Source organism: Chionomys nivalis, chromosome 6 (assembly GCF_950005125.1).
Source record: "Chionomys nivalis chromosome 6, mChiNiv1.1, whole genome shotgun sequence".
Taxonomy (NCBI): Eukaryota; Metazoa; Chordata; class Mammalia; order Rodentia; family Cricetidae; genus Chionomys; species Chionomys nivalis.
This window is the reverse complement of record NC_080091.1, coordinates 48,724,091-48,743,040: the sequence shown is the minus strand read 5'-3', so window position 1 is coordinate 48,743,040 and position 18,950 is coordinate 48,724,091. Positions and strand designations below refer to the sequence as shown.

General features: G+C 45.3%; 1 protein-coding gene across 1 annotated transcript; it reads right to left on the bottom strand.

Moving 5' to 3' along the window:
* Positions 1-294: 294 nt before the first annotated feature.
* Positions 295-14,783, bottom strand: Bst1 (bone marrow stromal cell antigen 1). The gene is made up of 9 exons (XM_057772684.1): positions 14,605-14,783; positions 12,465-12,591; positions 11,321-11,456; positions 10,710-10,792; positions 7,440-7,516; positions 6,477-6,569; positions 5,523-5,609; positions 2,508-2,567; positions 295-670 (listed from the first exon to the last, which is right to left on the bottom strand). The coding sequence occupies exons 1-9, from the start codon at positions 14,778-14,780 to the stop codon at positions 565-567; spliced, it is 945 nt and encodes a 314-aa protein (XP_057628667.1). The 5' UTR covers positions 14,781-14,783; the 3' UTR covers positions 295-564.
* Between the last annotated feature and the right edge of the window lie 4,167 nt (positions 14,784-18,950).

The window sequence follows — 18,950 nt, the reverse complement described above, 5'->3', positions numbered from 1 at the left end:
CTTCTACTTGCTAAATGAATATTCCATTCTATGGATATCCAAAACCTCAGGTAGGTGGCCTCAACGGTTCACACACACATGTGTTTAACATTTTAGGTTGTTCTTTTATCATAAGTAGCTGTTAAATAGACATCTTTATATACACATCTTTGTATAGCATCTATAAATGTATATATATATATATCTTTATATACTGAACATGTATCTGAAGCTCTTAACAAGCATGCATTGTGTCTTTTAAAACAGGAACATACAGAAAATAGAAAATACAGCTGCTTCCAAAAATATATTTAATTATATGAGATTATACCACACTCCAGGTCTCAGTGTTTTATATTATTATCAAAATAAGCAACAATAACTTTAATTCTGTGGCAAATTCTGCCTGGTAAGCAAGACTAGCTAAATGCCTTGTTTTTTGCATCAGGAACATAAGTCTAACAGGATTACTGCCAGGCTAGATTGTTTTTCTAGAAGAAAGTGTCTTTAGACAGTGGGAGCCCTTGGCCTAGGCAGGGTGGATGCAAGGCTGGGTTCCGTTAGAACACTCTGGTGAATTTGTAGTCACACGTGAGAACTTGAAGTCAAAGCTACTAAGAAAGAAATGACAAGGCTGGCATCCCTTGCTGTGGAAAGAGCTGGGCTCTCCCTCCGCAGAGAGGCTGATGCTCTGAAAGGAATGAGGAAACAGAGACAGTGTTAGCGTGTGACATCTGCTTTCAAAATCATGCAAGCACACTACAGAAATGTTTAAATAGAACAGAAAGTTCATAAAGCCAGAAGTAAAAATTATTAATTTCCCTGTTTCCAGAGAATCACAGGTAATAATTTCAGTTGTCATTCAGTTGTCAAGAAAGCCACACACACACACACACATGCACAGGCATGTACTCACACACATACACACACACACACATGCACAGGCATGTACTCACACACATACACATGCACACACACACACACACTAATGCACATGCACACGCACATACACACATTCTCACACATCCCTCTATGTAAAAACACGGAATGCAATTTTCTTCCTTTGCCTGACTCCACGTCTTGGACATAGTTCATGCTGGTTCACACGGAGTCAATTCATTTTTCCTTGTGTATGAATTATTATTGTACGGATGTTCAAGAGTGTTAGCCAAGTTCTTTGTTGTGAATAGTGTAACATCAGAGTTTAACTGACTAAGAAAACCATGTTCTGACTTTAAAATACCCAGCAGAGGCCTGGCCAAATCCCATTTAAATTAAAGAAGGTCTGACCTTCGCAGTTTTTGAAACAGAAATTACTTAATTCCTTTCAACCAATTAAAATACAAACTTTTAAAGTTATAAAACCATCTTATCTTGGTTCAGAAACGAATCCCACTGCTCTGGGCTAGTGGCCAGACAACTTCCTTAGGACGCTCCAGTTCCTTTTTTTAATTAGCCGGTGAATGGCTCCCTCTGCTGGACACTCAGTACAGCGCATTTCTGATTCAGTGCCTGTCCATATTAGAGTCATTCAAAATTGGTCCCTCCAACTTTTCTCTCTCTTTTTTTTGCCTTAAAATAATTTATTAGCTAATATTTGGATATATTCCATTTATTTTTAACAAAATTAAATAACAGAGCAAAAAGGAAGAAAGTATGAGGCCTCCCCTCATCTTTTCTGCACTTCTTTTTAAATGAGAAGTTATGATTTGGAGTTCATTTCCTCAGACCCCTGTCTTCTGTATGCTCCATTACCAACCACAAACTAAACATGCAGCTTTATTCTCTTTGCAGTATATTTCTGTGTCTATGCTAGAGTGTTGGTCTGGCATATTTTGGAGTTAAAGATGGCTGTAAAACACCATATGGGTGCTGAGAAACAAACACTGGTCCTTCGGAACAGCAGCTGGTACTCTTAGCCACGGAACCATCTCTCTAGCCATAAATTTTATTTTCTTAAAAAATACCAGAAGCATCTCCAAGACATGTTGTTAAGTGGTAAAAGAGCAAATCCTAAAATCACATCTATAGCATCATTTATTTTAAGTAATCTAAGAGATCTACATCGTGTGTGTGTGTGTGCACGTCCATGAACATGTACAGATGCACACATGGACCAGGAGAAAAATGTCATAATCTATAAGAACACACGAGAATATAGAAACAGTGGTCTGTCTACTTTGAGTAAGGAAACTAAGTAGCATAGGAATAAAGAAAAAACAGTGTTCACTTCCTCGACCCTTTTCATAATTGCAAATTTTGCTTCAAGGATGTATATTAACTTTGAAAAGCTAGGATGAAGAAGGAATGTCTGCTGAAGTGTTGCTAGGCAAAGCATGGCGTTGAGCTGTCTGGGGAGAGCTGGCTCAACTTGTAAATGTGTGTGGAACTTGCACCCACCTAACTCAGAGATGGGGGGTGGGGTGGCTACAGTGAAGACACAACCTAGTCTGCAGTGAGCGACTTAGAAGATGCATGGAGAATCACGCTGCAGTTCACCTGAGTTCTGACTGACGCCCCTTACTTACGAGCTCATGACACAGTCCGGATGAGTGCTGTGGTCCACACACATTAAGAACTTCACGGGTCTAAAGGAGAAAAACAGTCCTTAGGAGATTTCCCAAATAAAATTCACCTGTTAAACATTTATGGTTTGTCTGAAAAGCGCTGGAAACACGAAATGCATCTCTGAAGATTGCACAAGCAACTCCTTTATAAACAATACTAGGTAGGCTGGGAGTGGTGCACACTTTCAATCCCAACACCAGGGAGGAAGGCAGAGGCAGGGAGATCTCTGTGAGTTTGAGGCCAGCCTGGTCTACATAGAGAGTCCCAGGGAAGCCAGGGCTGCACAGTGAGACCCTGTCTCAACATTCTTCTCACAAAAGCTAGCATTTATCAAGCTCTTACTAGGTATCAGAAATTTTGATTGTGTGTTTTATTCAGACTGTGTCGTTTAACCATTCAACCATCCAGTGGAGTTGATCTTATTTTCAGCTACAATTTGTTGCAGCTAAAACTGCCCATAGTGATTCTCCCACATTCTCACAACATGGGAAACATCGTGAGTTAGCGCGCTAACCTTGAACCTTTTAAATCATGCAGACCCTTTCCGCCTGCACATCCTTCTTCATTAGGAAAACCTTTCCGATGTGTGCTTTGGACAGAAGGTTGGACCTAAAACACATGAGGGACGATGGCCATGCTCTGGTCCAGCGAAGAACGCTCAATTGCCTAGCACAACCGAGTCAGAAAATGTGAAGTTCGGGGGCACCCAGGAGGGAAGGCAAACAGCCAAGGAAACGGGAGCAAGCAACAGTGACACCGAAGTCATGAATTATGAGGTAGGCTAAGGTTGTGCCTCCATCCAGATGACTGGAAAGAGTTGAGAGAAGTGGGGGCGTTGCACTGCCACTCAGTGCCTGCCCTGCGATTCCCACTTAGACTCATCTACCCCACAGGGAAGTCTACTGTACATACATACATGGTATTGCCTCACTATGCAGTTTAGGTTGGTCTTAAAACTCCTCCTGGGCTCTGGTCATCATCTCACCTTGGCCTCATGGGTCTCTGGGACAACAGATGTGATCGGTCAACACATATTTATAAAAGCTAATAGTTGTTATTGTCTTTTATCAAAGACAGGCATTGGATCTCATCGAGTCTGATCCATGTGGTATTAGCAGGTCCAACCAGGAGGAGCGAGTCTCTGTGGGTTGATAAGGCTTCACCAGTCTCACCAAGAACCTTAATGTGAACTCTGGATGACACAGGACAAAAGGTGACTCCCCTGAATTCTGAGGGTTGGGAGACCCTTCCCTACATTTCTGTGTAGTTAGCCTTTGTGTGGTTAGCCTTTGCAGTTTTGCTTCTTTACTACCCAGGAACAATAGAAAATTCTTAACAGAATAACAGCCAGCAGGAGCTAAGTGAATCTTGGAGTCCAAGAACCAGCAGCGAGCTGAAGTGGGGATCACAGGAGAGAGAAAGAAAAAGGCTGGGACCCAGAACAGCTGTGATGGGGAGGAGGCTTCTGGGTCTGGCCTGTCTGATACAGCATGGCCTGGTGATTGGAGAAAGAGACTTTCTAGAGAATTCTTGAGGCAGAGAAAAGAGGTGGTAACTCTGAAATCTGTAGCCACAGCTGTCCCTATCACTGAGATGTAATACAGTAGGAATTGTCTATTTAGATGTGTTTCTAATAATAGTGTTTTGACTCAGGAAGGAACATTAGTAAGGGGGTGCTGGGGATATATGTTTCAAGGATACACCAAGCTGGGTTCAAAAACCAACTTTGACCTTGCGTATTGACCTTGGGCCAGTCATTTAACCTCTGTGACTCATCTAAAAACAGACAAGCTTTATAGCCCAAAGACAGATAAAACTAGTTCACGACACTAGGAATCTAGCCAGTGATTATCACAGAAGCAGACAGCTGTGCCAAGAGGGAGTCTGACGGACACCCAGATGTCGGTTGTATTCTTCTACTTCATCCCTGAGGGCTGCAGCAGACTGAACTTGATCATGCAACGTTGTATGTAAATCTGTAATTTTCCTGTATGTGGGTCAGATGTCCAGAAGAGTGTATTTGCTTAGTTTTGCTTTTAAAAGTGGGTGGTGGATAGCACCCAAACTTTGCATTTGTGTGAGCGTGAGCAAAACGAGCAAAAGGGGGCCTGGAACAGGGATGGCATGACCCACACATCCAGAGGTTTCAGGCTCTTAGGAGAAAGATAGCGCTTATACAACTCTATGCTCCTGGTGCCTTTTCCACCCAGCACACCCGTTAGCGTCTAAGAAAGCCTGCCAGGTTTGAGCTTGAGCCCCTGGAAAACCATTAGGCTTGAACGCTTAAGAGCTGAGGTGGCGGTGGTGCACACATTTACTTTCAGCACCCAGGAGGCAGAGGGAGGCGGAGTTCAGGGTCACCCTGGTCTACAAAGTGAGTTCCAGGACAGCCAGGGCTATAGAGAGAAACCCTGTCTTAGAGAGAGACACAGAGAGAGACACAGAGAGAGGGAGAGACAGAGAGAGAGACAGAGAGATGAGGTGGGTTAGAGAGGAATGGAGACAGGGATTCTGAGTTCAGGGGAGGATCACACCTACCCCAGCTTAGAGCCAAGATTTGCTAATGCCTGTGTAGAAAGGCCCTCGATGACACCTGAGGCAAACCATACAAAGTGTGGGTCACAGTGTCTCAACAAACAGTAGCTATTAAGACTTTTCATACTATCTATGGTCAAGACCCATCTATCGAACGTGCATCTCCGTAGCTTGTGTCTTGTGTTCTAAGACATGGAAACCACAGCCCTTGATCTCCAATTCCATCACGCATCCACCAAGGCTGGATAATAAGTAAATGATAAATTTCTGCTTTTAGCATCCCCCAACTGTCCTTAAAAGGGACTCAGAAAGGTTCTCCCTGCCCACACATCCATAGGCAACCCAGAAGTGACAACCCTGGCCTTTGGAGCGGATTCCTGCAAAACCAACCCTTTGAATTGCTTTACTCTTTCAAAGTGGTTATACATAGCGCCACCTACCGGTAGTCATCGATACAATTATGCTGGAACCCCAGGGCCTCCAGTCTGTCTTCCAGGATTTTCACACTGCCTTTGCCGCAGGACTCCCTAAAACACGGACCAATGTATCTTTTAAACAAACAGATTAAAGAAGGAGGAAAACATAGTAAAATCTGTTTCAGTGTCAACCAAATATCTTGCGGCCACTTCCTAATGTTCTTCTTTCAAAGGGAAAAACGGAAAGTTTCTGGTTCAGGAGCTGTGGCTTCTGGGAAACCTACACAGTTAAGCAGAGCAATGAGACAGCAGGGTTTGGCAATATTCTCATCCACGCAGTATCAGGACTCTGAAGAATCTGGCCCAGCTCCCCTCTGAAACTTCCCCATGGGTGTAAAACTGGCTGTGGTCTCATCGCCAAGCTTCTGAAGCAAATGGCACTATTTAAGCCGCAAGGTAGAACGGTTTGCAAACCAGGAGCCAAGAAAGGGGGGAAGTTATCTGAGGGTGCTTGGCAGTGGCATTCATTCATGAACAAAAAAATGAGTTCCACCCTTGCTTATATATAAACTCAGGTAGGTTCTGCAAAGATGGAGTTCTGCAAAGTTTTGGTCCTCACCGCTTAGCCAGCACCTCATTGCAGAAGTGAGAGAGCAAAGGCTTCGTCACAGAGCATTGTGCTGATTTTGAACACCCTGGTGAGGGTATTGAGCATTCAAGAGATATGAAAAGAGAAATTGGCTTTGACCTTCACAGATGCGTAAGAAACTCTACCCGAAGCTCCCACGCCACTCATAAAGATCAGCATGGCATCTGGCTGGCAGTACACTGGCATTCCTGACAGTCAGCCTTCGCTACCAGCCACATTAGAGACAGAAGGCTGCCAGGTCCCTAAAGCTAAGTGCAAAGGGGCCCTGATTAGATCATAGCCAAGAAAAGCAAAACCGCACAGCTACCACCCCAAGCCCCATAACTTACACAATGGGTCCCCCAACTTCATGCATGACCCAGATCTCAATTCTTGTGATTTTATCCTTTTGTAAGTATGGGATTTCAAAATCTGCAAAAAACCTGGAAGACAGGGAGGACATTGATTTTTTTTCTTTGTTCTTCCACGGGGTTGAATGTGTACATGCTAGGCAAGCTCTCTGAAATCGAGCCCTGTCTCCAGTCTAGGAGATCATTTCAAGTCTTAACACAGCACAATCACTCTCCATTTGGGCTGTTAGTTTATTTAGATACTAATTATTTTAAAAGTTTCTAGGAAAGTCCGGTGTGGTGGCGCACACCTTTGAACCCAGCTAGTGAAGTAGAGGTGAGTGGATCTTTTTGAGTTTGAGGCCAGTCTAGTCTACTTAGTGAATTCCAGGACAACCAGGGCTATTCAGAGAGACCCCATCTCTCCTCCCTCCAAAAATGTTTCTAGGGTTCTTTTGACATTTTGTGTGACACATGTTTATGTGTGTGAGGGAGCACACACATGTGTGTATGTGCATATGTAAACCAGAGGACAAAATTGGGTGCTGTCCAGTCTCTCTGGCCTGGAACTGGTCAAGACGACTAGGCTGGAACAGAGAGTCCCAGAGATCCGCTTGTCTGCCACCCCAGCTCTTGGATTACAAATGTGTCGTCGCCCCTGGATTTTTCACCTGGGTTCTAGGGATCAGACAGAGACCCTCGTGTTTGCCAGGCAAGCACAACCGCTGACCTATATCCCTGCGGCTGCTCTTCCCACCTCTACAGGCTGCTCTTCTCACCTCTACATTTGGATCCCAGCTCGTGACTTTGCAGCTCTTAATTAATGGTTCAAGTGTAGAGACATGGCTTTAATTACCACATTTGCCACATCACTCAACTGTTTCTCTTTACCGGACTTCACAAAAGCAAGCATTAAATTGGGACTGGGACGATTTTCTAGTCCTGAGGTCTTGCAGTTCTTACCCTTTCACGGGATAGGCTCCTGTGGGCTCTGAGCCATTCAGCATGACATTGATGACCCCAGAACTGTCTCTTGAATACTGCAAGAGGAAATACACTTTTGAGGAAATGAAGTGATGTCTCATGTGTGTGTGTGTGTGTGTGTGTGTGCTGGTGTGCTTTTAATGCAGCTTTAGATTTTCTTTTAAAATTGAAGTTTTCAGTCGGGGGGGGGGGGCATTGGCATTTCACAAGGCTAGTAGAGATGCAGATGGTTTCATTTCGAGCAGCAAATCACCTTGAAAGTCCCTACTTGTAGTCCCCTACTCAGTAATCCCACATTTGGTACCTTAGGCTAAAGATATGATAGGTAATGCATGGCATCCTGTCAGCTAGAATAAACTAGGCTGAGCTGATATGACACACAGACTCCACACTGCAGGGGCTTCACATGAAGATTCACTATATACTCCCACTGGACATTCACCACAGGCTCTTGGTGATTTAGAACTTGGTGTTCTCACTATGAGGAAGCCTCCACACCTGCAAAGTTGTTAACTGCCTGAGAGAGAGAAGAACCGGTGGCCTGGCCTACGGGTCACAAACATCACTCGCATCTCATTGGCCCATGCAAGTCACATGTAAATAACTGCATGGAGCAGTACAAGCCACAGGTGCAGAAAGTAATCCAGCTGTCTTTGACAAACAATACAGAGTCCCACCACAAGCACTGCACACAAGCATGCACACTGTGGCATGGTTCGCAAGACCAAAACATGCTCACCAGCTTGGCACTGCAAGGGTTTGGTGTACAGTTCCCACTACGTACCAGCATAAAACCAAAGTCTGGATTATTAACATGTCACTAGCAAGAATCTACAGAGGATATGCAATATCATAGGGAGTGTTTACATTCAAGCAAAGTGCAAGATTACATGAACAGAAGATGTGCTTTGCTATAACATAATTGAGTGAGGCTGAGGGTGTAGCTCAGACGTGCTGGCACGTAATTGGTCTTGAATTCAGTTTCTAGTATCAATAAATAAACAATTAAATAAGTGGGTGTCTAGGTAGCCTTGTTCCCAGAGCTCTAGTTCAGCGCACGTAATTTCCCTCTTAAAAGATTGTTCTAGAATAAAGGGTAGGTGGTGGTGGATTCCGTGTCACTGAGCCTCACAGGACAGGTTTGCTCACTAATAAGAGGACACCTGATACCATGAACTCCAAAGCAGAGGCACATTTTGTGCCATTTGTCTCCAGCTGCTTCCGAAAGGTACGAACAGTAGGAGTTACATCTCCAGAGGCTGACATCTGTAACCTCTGTGTTAAAGGGTAGGTAACATTTGGGTGGCAGGAACATCACGGGTGATCCTGCTTGTCTTCCTCTGCCTTGTCATTCTCTATCATGAGCAGGGACAGCACTGACAGTGGGGAAAACCCGCAAAGAGTGTGGGGATGCGTGCAGCAAAGGTATAGCCAACAGTAGCTGAAGATTCAGTCTCTGAAGCTGGAAAGGCTGTTTGCAAATCCTGGTTCACCTGCTTATTACGATTTTAAACTGTTGCAAAGTCTGTTGCACCCTTTGTAATGAATGTTCCAAGTCTGAATAAACAGCTACCTCAAAGGATTGTAACGATGAAATGTTTAAAGTCATAGCAACATTTAGCCTGGTGGTGTAGCTCATGGTAGGACCTTTGGGTGGATATGTGCCAAGCCCTAAGTTTGGTCCCTAGCACCACAAATAATAATAATAACAACAATATTTATTGAGTACTTATGAGGTTCAAGCCGTGTTGTTACTATACGGGATCGGCTTTGCTCCTGCTTCAACCGCCTAGTATTTTCTAAGGGCTTAGAAATTAGAGGCACTGATACTAGTTTCCAATAATAAAACCCAATTGGAGTATATACTTTAAAGTTAAGCAGGTTCACAGTGGCATGTATTACAATTTTTTTTTCTATGTGAGTTCTGTTTGTTTGTTTGCTTGTTTTTGAGACAGGGTTTCTTTGTGTAGCCTTGACTGTCCTGGAACTAGCTCTGTCGACCAGGCTGGCTCCAACTCACAGAGCTCTGCCCCTATCCACCTCAAACGCAGCTTTAGGACCTATTTACAGGGTTCTCTCTCTTTTCTAATGATTTATTTATTTTTGTTTTATGTGTTTTATTTTGTTTTATGTGTGTTTTAGGTGTTTTGCCTGCATGTATGTAGGAGGGTGTCAGATTGACTATAGCTGGAGTTACAGACAGTTGTGAGCTGCCATGAGGGTGCTGGGACTTGAGCGTGGGTCCTCTGGGAAAGTTGCCAGTGCTCTTAACTGCTGAGCCATCTCTCCAGCCCCTCACAGTTCTTTTACAGACAGTGTAGGTATGACACCTCTATAGGGGCGTTAAGCCTTCCAGTCTCCAATAAGAAACTTGGGCAGCACTGGAGCCTGCATTTCAGACGAAGCCCTGGGAAAGCAGGAACAAACACTGCTCACACTGGAGCTGGCAGGGGCACACAGTGCTCCCATGAGGCCTTGTCCTTGCGGGGGGTCCTTTGCTTAGCCCTGGTAGAAGGTCCACCCAATCAGTGGACCCACTGAACACCGGGAGAGCAAAGTAGACAGTGGCGATGGGAGGCAAGGACATATCACTTCTGAAAGAGGAGTAGCGGAAGTACCCTGTCCTTCATTTGCTTCTTGATCAGCGTGATTGGCAGTTAGTCATCGGCACTTAGCTATAGACTTAACTCTCATTATTTCTAATCTTTACTCCAGTGCTTGAGGCAGGGAATGTAAGCTATATATGACATCATTTTTTATAACTACTGACAGCCACCATCAACTCTGAGGCAATATCCTCTGAAATACCTTAGGAACATTTCTGTGGCATCAGCTTATTGAGAACCTACCGGCTCTTCTGCCATTAATGATACTCTGTGGACATCTCTGATACCCACATCTAAGTCTATGTGCCTCAGGCTCTTCTGTAAAGTAGAGATTGCTCCCATTTTACACAGCACTATGAAGTGCCATGACTTTGAAGCACTGCACACAATCGCAGTGTGCCAGAAATGCTGACAACACACTAACCCCATGTATAGCTAATGCTTGTCAAACGTTTTTCTCTGTACCAGCCACTGCATTAAGTATTTTATCTCCTTAAACCCTCACATCTTTGTGGGGCAGGGAAAAGGAGTCAGAGAAATCATGACAGTGGAAAGGAAGACTCGCCGAGATGAGGTAGCAGCCTGGGATCCAGTTCATAGAATCCACGCAAGCTCCACCCTCGCTCGCCCTTCCCAGGATTACCTGCATGGATGCCCTTTTCCAGTAGGAGTCCACAGCATTGTTTTCACAGTCTTCCGACGTGGGGCAGGACTGGTAATCAAGTCCTGGAGGAAAAGTACGCAAATGCATTTCATATTGGAAATGCATTAATGTGAAGTATTCGCTAATTCCATATTCGGTATGGGTTCAGAACAATGCGCACAACGCATTTACTGTCTCAAGCCTCATTTTCCCCTCTGGGAAATAAAGAAATGAAAGTAGAGCCCTGCTGGATTAGACTCATAAACTCTGAGATCAGATTGTGAGACCACACGGCTTACTGGATTGTACCTTCCTAAGCCGTTTCCTTAATCAAGCCATGCCTCAGTTTCCACACTCGCCAAATTAGGGATAATGATAGGATCATAGAGGATAATGCGTGAATTCTGGAATTAATGTGTCCAAATACATGTAACAGCCTACAGCAAAGGTAAGGACACTGCCCATTATTATCCATTACTATAGATGTCACCTACCTCAGAGGATTTGGGAAGGATTACATGAGATGAACATATATGAAAATAAGCAGCATCCAAGGTAAGTCTGCAGGTAGAGGGGCCCTTACTTTCTGACGATGTATGCAAAAGTCTTACCAGAGGCATTTTCCTGTCGACACCAGCTCAGGAAATCTCCAACCTTGCCATACAGAACGTCGCAGAGGGGCATAAGGCGACGTGCGTTCTCTGCAAAGCTGGTAACCAGTAGGTGGTTATTCTCCCAGAATAACGACTGGTGAGACCCAACCAGGAGTGAAAATGGGAAAGAAAATGAAAACACGTTACAGTTGCAGCACCCGTTCCTCATGGAAGACAAACCAGCACCCGTGCGTTCCTCGTGGAATGGGACCTGCTGCCAGCCTCTGCTTTCTTTCTCCTTGTCACTACTGCCTGTTTGAAGAGTGCTGCCTCTCTCCTCCCTGTATTGCACACACACGTAGACCAGTGCTTCTCAACCTTCCCAATGCTGCTGCCCTTTAATACAGTTCCACATGTTATAGCGATCCCCATGCGTAAAATTAATTTCATTGCCTCTTTGTAACTGTAATTTCGCTACTGTTAGGAATCGTAACGTAAATATATTTTGGAGACAGAATTTTGTGAAACGGGTTGGAAACCACAGTTGAGAACCACTGTCATAGACAATAATGACATATTTTCCCCGGAGTCTGAAATACGTGTACCTCTGGAAAGATCCCTGCATTAAAAAGGAGTAAGGGACCAGGGCTGGAAGCCTAGCTCTGACCCATGCTAGTCGTGTGATTTTGAACACGGCGTTTCATCCCCTTGTGCCTCGGTTTGGAAAATAAAAAGCAGAAGCTTTAGCCTCGTGTTGTAGCTGTAGTTAAGACGGCATGCAATAGTGTGATGCTCTCCCTATAATGCACAGTGCTTCAAAACACCTCACTCTTTACAGCACAGCGGGCTCCTTCCAGGGTAAACCACATCTTCATCCAGCACAGGTAACAAGATTCCTGGCGGCTGTCTCATCTGGTCCTCAGTAGTCCAGTCTCTTCGTAGACTGGATGAGCTATAAGAACTGTCTTTTTACTTGGTATCTCTAACCCTTAATACAATACCAGGAACGCAGATTTATTGAGTTTATCAACTAGCTCACTAAACCTCAGAGAAATGTACAATTTTAAATTATACATCTGCTTTTTATCAACAAAGAAGCAGAAAAAATGCAGCATAAACTTAAACATTAGTTCTTGGTCATATCTGAGGTGGTTGTCCTTACCTTGTCTCTAGGAAGGGAGTGCCTGGAGAGGTTGATGAAGAGGTCGTAGTCCGAGGGACGCACAGAGCAGGGGTCCTTGTCTAGCACGGCCTTGAAGGCCTCCCAGATGGCTGTGCAGTTTTGGTGCCTGTGTAAAAGTGCCAGTCAGGACTGCGGAGACACTTCAGAAGGTAAGGCTCTTGTGGTGGGAACATGCGCACCTGGACTCAACGACCCCAACCCCCACCCCCTCCTGTCCATGTGTGGCTGCCTGTACCTCTAACCCCAGCATTGCATGAGGCAGAAACAGGAGGATGACCGGGGCTTGCTGTGTGCCAGGCTAGCTCTAGCTTTGGTACTAGATTTTTTTTTTTTTTTTTTTGGTTTTTCGAGACAGGGTTTCTCTTGTGGTTTTGGAGCCTGTCCTGGAACTAGCTCTTGTAGACCAGGCTGGTCTCGAACTCACAGAGATCCGCCTGCCTCTGCCTCCCAAGTGCTGGGATTAAAGGCATGCGCCACCACCGCCCGGCTTTGGTACTAGATATTGATAGAGTCGGAAAATTACAGAGCAGGACACCCAGTGTTCCTCTCTGGCCTCTGTGTGTGCACAGGGACATCACACACACACACACACACACACACACACACACACACACACTGCAAGTTACAAAGAGAAAACCCAAAGGACACGACAATGCACTGTGAAGCATTTCCACTCTGAGAGGAAAAGCAGAGTTCTCCAGTTCTAAGTAGTTTAATTTTTTCCCAGACTCACAGCATAGGCAGAAAAGGGCACAGAGGGAAGCATAGCTATAAACTGACAATTTCTTTCCTTTTCTTTTTTGTTTTGTGTTTTTGTTTGGTTGGTTCTAGGTGGGGGGTTGCTGTTGCTGCTTTGTGTTTTGAGACAGGGTTTCTCTGAGTAGACTTGGCTATCCTAGAACTCACTCTGTAGACCAGGTTAGCCTTGAACTCAGAACTCTTGCCTGCCTCTGCCTCCTGAGGGTGGGGATTAAAGGCAGAAGGTGACAGTTTCAATAAACTGTGCAGCCTCTGGTTTTCAGATGTGTGTGTGTGTGTGTGTGTGCGCGCGCTCGCGCGCACGCCTGTGTGTTGTGGATGTACTGGGTATGGATCAAGGGTCATGCTGTCAGGTGCTTTACCACTGAGCCACATCTCTTGCTTTTGTCTATTCTTTTAGACACAAGAGGGGTGCCCATTGTTCAGGTCCTTGAGGGTGGGTCTCTGGATCCAGGAGTCAGGTCAAAAGGAAGATAGAAGTGGATGGAAGACAAGTGCTGGGAGTGGCTTCCTCTGCCTCAGCAGAAGGTCCTCCAGGGACAATTTCGCTCCTGGGGTACAAACCACCTTTCGAAATCACGTCCTATGCAATGGTCTTTTTTTTTCTTCCCCAGTGTGAGAGGTGACTATCCCCACTCCTTAGTTCCCTTCTCTCTCTCTCTCTCTCTCTCTCTCTCTCTCTCTCTCTCTCTCTCTCTCTCTCCCTCCCTCCCTCCCCTCCTCCTTCCTCCCTCTCCCTTTCTCCCTCCCCACTCGTCCTCCTTCTCCACTGAAATTCATAACAGTTAAATACACCTGGCACGAGAAAGGGACATTATATCAACCCCAAAAGTGGGTCCAAAGGAGGAAAACATTTCAGTAGGACGCAAGACCAAGGAGACCAGAGTCCTCTAGCCGCTCACCCTAACGACACTGGGATGAGCTCCCTCTCCATCCCCTTTCTTCTTCAGTTCAGACAGACACTAAACTTGGGGCATCTTCTGGCAAAAGACACCTCGTGAAGGGGCCCTAAAGGAGACGTGAGGGTTTCAGGCACAAGGAGAAAAAACTTCAGGTCCTCTATATCAGAGGACCTGAAATTCCCAAAAGGCGCGGACTTCAGCAGTTGCTGCTAGAGACCTCTGTTAGCTGGCGAGGCACAGACTCAAATTCACCTCTAGACTGGTATTTGTGCTGGCGCGCATACCTCTCTCATCTCTACACCCGTAGGACAGTCTCATCTGCACTCTCCTCCTGGGCCTGGAGATCCCATCCACTCAGGCCCCTATCTCTGAGATTACTTGCATAGACCCACAGATTCCCCTGCCTGACTTTCCAAAGCCCTTCTATCTCCCTTTTCACTTTCTAACTTAGTGCTCACCCGGGCTGGAGGCTCAGCAGTGTGGTGTACTCTGCACAGCGACCCAGGAAGATGCTTTGCAAATGCGGTGTGGTGCCGGCCCCGCTCCATCGCGCTGCGGCAGCTCTCGCCCCTAGTAGTGACAGCAGCAGGGACAGCCACAGCCACAGAGACAACGAGCATCCCTGGGCAGCCATCGAGCAGACTGATTCCACCAGTAGGCGACCTCCTGAGCTCCTCCCATTTTCTCTCTGCGGCGGAGGCGGTTCCCCTTAGATGACTACTAGCTTCCTGGAAGCTCATCCTAACAATGCTGCAGTCCCGTCCTCTGCCCCCACCCAACCCCATTCCCTTTCCTCTTCTTTTCCGACAGACACTAAACATGAGGCACCTCCAGGAGGGATCCCAAAGGAGATGGGGGTCTGAAGGGCGTTCAGGTTTCATACATAAGAGGAAAAAACTTTTCTGGTGTACATGGCAACACCCTTGACAGATGTCCTCTTTCCCAAGGGCCAAACATGGGTGAATTTTGTTTGTTTTCAGGATACACACACGCATACACACACACACACATACACACACACACACACACACAGAGAGAGAGAGAGAGAGAGAGAGAGAGAGAGAGAGAGAGAGAGAGAGAGAGCAACCACCCATATGTAAGCACCGAGCAACTTAAACTCAGTTCCGGTTCACACTATTCACACTATCCTTTCTAGCTGGGTTTATAATTACCTTCCGTTTCTAGATGAGTAAGCTTGGGAAAGTTAACTTCTCAGCCAGCTCAGTTCCACTCCCAGGTAACCCTAAAGACAGTCTGGAGAGCTGGAGAGAAGAGATTTCCATGCGGAGTGCCAAGTCCTCTGACCTTACTTCAAAAACAGCTGCGAACTCAGACTGTTGGAATAGTACTGAATACACATGAGAGAGAGAGAGAGAGAGAGAGAGAGAGAGAGAGAGAGAGAGAGAGAGAGAGAGCACCTGTATGTGTAATTTTATTTGAATCCCTTTTTGTTGTACCCAAACCCTATATTCTCCCGTCTAGCTTTTCCTTAAGCAGAAGGTCACAGTCCAATGACAGGTATTTCCGTCTATCTGTCCTCTCCTTCCAGTTCGCTCCCCTAGTTCTAAACAGGTGTATGGGTTGTCTCTGTGTGGTTTTGCTTTGGATATCAAGGCTTTCTACTGTGGAAAAGTATGTTGTGTCACCTCCCTCCTTCCCCATCCCTTGCCCCATCCATTCTTTTTTACCTTTCGTCCTCCCAGCAAGGTGTTATCACAGCATATAACACTACTGCATTATTATGAACTTGTGAACATTATTCATGGCCGAGTGTATAGTATTTTATTTCCTTAGTGCCAAGAGGTAGAGAATGACTTTTCCTGGACTCATTTTTCTCTACCCTGGGTGGGTATTCTATGCTTCGATATGCACGGAAGGTCACAGTCCACACTCTGTAAGTCATGCAAATTTTCTCACTCAAAACCAACAGTCATCATCCTTTTTTGGGAATATCCTGCTTCCTGTTCCAAGATGAGTGTGATGCTTTAGGCTGTGTGACTGTCTTCCCAATGAGCCCTCCCTCTCGGCTGTGGCATGCACTCTCCTCTCAAGATCCCTTTAGGAAACACAATTTCTTGTGGCTTCTTGAGAAGATACTAGGAAGTCTCCACAATTTCTGCATAACAGAAAATATTACGATTTTACACATCTGATTGAGAATTGAATATGTAGAATTTTAAATTAGAAATAATTTCCCTTCGAAGTTTGAAAACCATTTTCCTTTTATTTATCTACCATCTCCTGCCCCAGTAGTTTGGGGGATTTTTTTTTTTTATCATGTGGAGTTTGAATTTTCAGAGACGAATTTGGGGGATGGATTTTACTCAGTGTCTTTGTAACCAGCAGAGCCATTCACTATTTTTCTTATTATTTAGTTATTTACCTGGTTATTCATTATTAATTTATGGTACCAATGGAATTGAACCTTAGGCACCACTCGTACTAGGCAAGTACTCTAACCTTGAGCTATATTCCTAGCCTTCTTTTTGCTTTTTATTTTGAGACACAATCTCACTAGGTTACTTCTGCTGGCCTTCAAACATTGTGTAGCCTGGGTAGGTCCCAAACTAGCTTGGCAGATACACAGGGGCTTCTCCAGCTTGGAAAGGAAGGAAACAGATAATTCTGCAGAGCAACCATAAATAAAAGGCTCTCAGATCTTTAGCTGAGTAAGACTCACTCTGGACTTCAGACAAAAAGAGAGGGTGTTTGTGGTGTGTGTATGTGTGCATTCCACTAATGCACCACCAATAGAGATTACACACAGATTTTGCACCCCAAACTGTCTTTCTGTCCCTTTCCCCTTCAGAACAGAAACAAGGCTATTCCACTTAGATGGTCTCAGTCAGACCATGAAGAGCCCCCTCTCCAACTGACATGACATTAGAGAACAATTTAGTCAGTCAAAAATATTTTTCCTGGCCCCAAACTGTACTAACAAATACTGAAAATATTTGAGTAACTGTTATACAGTCAGGAAGACTTTTCAGGAACACGAGAGAGAAAAAAAGGCTTAAATCGCCTTCAATATTAATAAAAATATGGATATCAAAGATAAAGGCTAAACAAGAAGTAAAGAACATAACAAACTCTATAACATCTTGGATATATCTAAGTTAGCATAAACTGTAGAAATACAAATATTAAAAGTACTGTGGGAGAGGGCTCCGAATAAACTGAGGAACATATTTTTGGACCCTGGAAGACAAGAGGTTCTTGTTATATGGTGACAGAAAATTGAGATGGATTTTTTTTTCTACAATTATACAGGGAACACTTTGTATTTAAAAAATTTGTGCACTTACTTTAGATTTCCAAGACATGCACTGAAGGTATGGTTCCCTGCTGCCTTAATAAAGTGTAAAATGAAAAAGAAAAAACTACTAAAAGCAGAATCAGGATTGATGACTTAGGGGATTTTTACGCCTGCCCAGACTGTGAAAGATGCTGAAATTGAGGTCTACCATGAGGAATACACACTTCGGGGAGCAAAAAGAAGACAGTTGTGTGGCTGGGCATTCTTATTTGGAAATATATATTTAAAACATTTTAAACTGTGGTAAGATATACATAGAATTTATCTTTTTAGCTCTCTTTAGGTATGAGCATCATTATCTTAGTGCTTGGTAAGTGTGATGGCATGAATAGATACGGCCCCCACTGACTCATGTGTTTGGTGCTTGGCCCCTAAGGAGAGGCACAGTTAGGAGATGTGGCCTTCTTGGAGTAGGTGTATCCTTGTTAGTGTCACTGTGGAGGTGGGCTTTGTGGTCTCATATATGCTCAAGCCATAGCCAGTGTTTCAGTTCACTTCCTGTTGCCTGTGGATCAAGGTATAGAACTCGCAGCTCCTTCTCCAGCACCATGTCTGCCTTCATGCTGCCATGTCCTGCCATGATGAAATGGGCTAAACCTCTAAAACTACCGTAAGCCTGTAAGCCAATTCCAATTAAATGTTTTCCTTTATAAGAGTAGGTCATGGTGTCTCTTCCCAGCAATAGAAACCCTAACTAAGACAGGAAGTAAAAAGAAAAAAAAAAAACCTGACCCACACAGGCCCATCTGGCACCAACAGGCCTGGGTAGGCAGGGGATATCCACTGGCTCAATGGGTGCTGCTGGGCCTGGGTGGATGGAGATACCCACAGGCCCACCTGGCTCTGCAAAGACTAGAGAGGTAGAGGACACCTGAGATGCTCCCATCCACAGCCCTGTGGTGTGGGCTCAGCAGGAGAGACACTGAAGAGGCCCCCACCCACAGTCACGCAGCGCAGGTAGGGCAGAAGACACCCGAGATATCCCTGCCTGTAGCCATGCAGCAGGTAGGGTGGGCGCCACTCCGATGAGCATGTACATGAAGAAATGGTAGAGAAAGAGAAACGCAACAACTTGTGCACAATGGAGAGAGGCAGAACTGGAGATGCGAGGGTGGTGAGGTACAGCCTGATGTGAGCAGCTTATACTGCCACCTGAGGCCACAGAGTTGCCCTGGCCCACACTACCACCAAGAGCCATGTCTGGGTCTGTGGTCCTGCAGCAACAGAGGTCTGGGTCGATGTCTGTGACCCGTTTCCACCAAAGGCCATGGTGCAGTCCCTGGTCTGGGATACCTTCCACCTGGGGCCCTGTTGATGTCTGAGAGCTGTGCAGAGCCAGCCCCACCCCTTATAGGCTAGCCTGTGGGAAAGCTGACTCCATCCCTTGCCTGGTCAGTGTGGGAGAGCTGGCCCCACCCCTCACCTTAGCAGAGCAGGAGAGCTGGCCCTGGTGGTGTGGGTGTAAGAGAACGGGTGGGGCATCCAATT